This window comes from Macrobrachium rosenbergii, chromosome 5 (assembly GCF_040412425.1).
Source record: "Macrobrachium rosenbergii isolate ZJJX-2024 chromosome 5, ASM4041242v1, whole genome shotgun sequence".
Lineage (NCBI taxonomy): Eukaryota > Metazoa > Arthropoda > Malacostraca > Decapoda > Palaemonidae > Macrobrachium > Macrobrachium rosenbergii.
In genome coordinates, this window is record NC_089745.1 from 34,084,727 (window position 1) to 34,087,482 (window position 2,756).

General features: G+C 37.8%; 1 protein-coding gene across 1 annotated transcript; it reads right to left on the reverse strand.

The window, feature by feature from the left end:
* Positions 1–1,082: 1,082 nt before the first annotated feature.
* Positions 1,083–1,919, reverse strand: LOC136838911 (uncharacterized). Its single transcript, XM_067104603.1, has one exon. It carries the CDS (start codon positions 1,917–1,919, stop codon positions 1,083–1,085), a length of 837 nt encoding a protein of 278 aa, XP_066960704.1.
* Positions 1,920–2,756: the final 837 nt, after the last annotated feature.

Below are 2,756 nucleotides of genomic sequence, written 5' to 3' on the forward strand. Positions count from 1 at the left end.
CTTTTATTGCGAAAAGAATAGAATGCTTGAACGTCGGTGTACAGGGGTCCGCAGATGCGTAATGAAATTTCGTGTCATGGGAAATGAAAATCGTAATCGTCAGCGAAGCATATCAAGTGAATTCAGTTTTTGATGTTGTTAACATAATTTTGTATTGAAAAAATCATAGACAGATGTCATAATCTTGAAGCTAAGTGGTAGTCTGTTACTATTTACCCCGTGGAAAAAGTATTTAATGATTTTTTTTTTGCCGAAAAACAACGTTAAACTGACAGTCTCCAGCATGGGTATTAGTTTTTCTTAAGGTTGTTTGGATTCATTGCATTTTCTTTTGTCATTGTGATTATTGTGTATAGTGTTTTGTTAATCGTTTCTTTTATATAAATATTAAACAGTAGGTAGTTATTGGTGTTTATTCACTAGGATGTATTTTTATAGTTGTACTGGAATGGATCTTATTCGAAGTTTACCAGTTTGATTAATATTACCATAAAAACATTAGTGTGAATCAGCGAGTAACTTGATTTGCGCTTGGAATTTGTATAAAAAGTCATGAATGGATTGTATCGAAAGTCGATATTGGCATTTGAATAAGGTATTCGATAGGTACCAAGCTTAAGAAAAAATAAAGTAATGCACAGAAATGTAACTGATATCCAGTACAAGAAAAAGTACGTAAAAAGTAAAGAAAATAGATTGAAGTAACAGGTAAAAAAACGCAATGTTTAAAAAGAATAGAAAAAGCAAAAGAACCATTAAAAAGCAGAGTGAAAGCAAATGAAAAATAAGCGGGTAACAAAAATTGTCTTGACAAAGGAAAAAGTGACTGCTGGGAAAAAGCGGCAACATTTTCCAGAGAGATTAAATTGTTATAGATTTAGAACGGGATCATTTTTATGAAATGCTCTTACTCTCAGACATGTATTTTGACGGCATGCTCTTATGCTCAGACATATGTTTTGGCGGCTTGCTCTTACACTTAGACCTTAGACATGTGTTTTGGCGGCATGCTCTTACGGTTAGACCTTAGACGTGTTTTGGGGGATGTTCTTACGCTTGGACATGTGATTTGGTGGCATGCTCTAATGCTCAGACATGTGTTTTGGCGGCATGCTCTTATGCTGAGACATTTGCTTTGGCGGCATGCTTTTATGCTCAGACATGTGTTTTGGCGGTGTGCTCTTATGCTCAGACATGTGTTTTGGCGGCATGCTCTTATGCTCAGACATGTGTTTTGGCGGCATGCAATTATGCTCAGACATTTGTTTTGGCGGCTTGCTCTTATGCTCAGACTTGTGTTTTGGCGGCGTGCTCTTATGCTCAGACGTGTGTTTTGGCGGCATGCTTTTATGCTCAGACATGTGTTTTGGCGGCATGCTCTTATGCTCAGACATGTGTTTTGGCGGCATGCTTTTATGCTCAGACATGTGTTTTGGCGGCGTGCTCTTATGCTCTGACTTGTGTTTTGGCGGCATGCTTTTATGCTCATACATACGTTTTGGCGGCATGCTCTTATGCTCAGACATGTGTTTTGGCGGCATGCTCTTATGCTCAGACATGTGTTTTGGCGGCATGCTCTTATGCTCAGACATGTGTTTTGGCGGCATGCTCTTATGCTCAGACATTTGTTTTGGCAGCTTGCTCTTATGCTCAGACATGTGTTTTGGCAGCGTGCTCTTATGCTCAGACTTGTGTTTTAGCGCCATGCTTTTATGCTCAGACATGTGTTTTGGCGGCATGCTCTTATGCTCAGACATGTGCTTTGGCGGCATGCTCTTATGCTCAGACATGTGTTTTGGCGGCATCCCCTGTTTTAAGTTGGGTTCCCCAGTAGCCCTAACTTGGTGGAAAGTTGGAGGAACTTCCCCCGAACAACTTGCAATAATATTGTCGTTAATGCTGGTAAATGATTCAACCATCGGCATAAGCTTAATTTGCCGTGAAATACATTCAAGAGTTGGGTAGTCTCGTTTGCGCTTCGCCTTGCTTTGCTTGCACAGTGTCTGTGATTGGATATCTGGCATATTCGATGATACAGTGCGGTAAATGACGTATTCTTCGGAGTAGAAATATCTTGACAGATCTTCACTGTGATTTAGAAGCCTAGATCTCTGAAAAGCCTTTATTCTAATAAGGTACGTATTCGAGTTTTCCCAGTAACTGATGTTTGGTTACTGAAATTCATTGCTTAGTTGAAAAAGAGGCCTTCGACCATTAAAGCATAGGAAATTTCTGTCTTCAACCACTGATAAAGAGGAAATGAGCGTAGGAATTCAAGTGTTACCTGATATTTACTTTTAAATGACGTGAATTTGGACCAGATTTAATGTCTTGATTTGGTATAATTGCAGCAGTAACAACAGCAACAACAACAACAATAATAATAATAATAATAATAATAATAATAATAATAATAATAATAATAATAATAATAATAATAATAATAATAATTGAAATGGTGATAAGGTAGAGAACATCATGTCATGAACTTTAAAACGTGAATAGTATTTTGAGGTCAAATCCAACAACAGTCAACAAGAAAAATGAAATATTGTTTGTTTGTTTAGCGACCCTTAGGTCATAACCAAAGCAAGTTTTGTTTACACGTAGTGAAGCTTCGTGTATTTGATAAAATTACGAGCATTATAGCGATGGCAATAAGCCTCAGACCCTCATTCTTGTGAAGCCATTCTGCGCCTTCGGTTTTTATTATTCCTAGGGATATATGTATGAATTTAGGGATGTATAGTGTGAAC

Coding starts and splice junctions, on each gene's coding strand:
- LOC136838911 (XM_067104603.1), bottom strand. CDS start 1,919: ATGGTTGAATCATTTACCAGCATTAACGACAATATTATTGCAAGTTGT.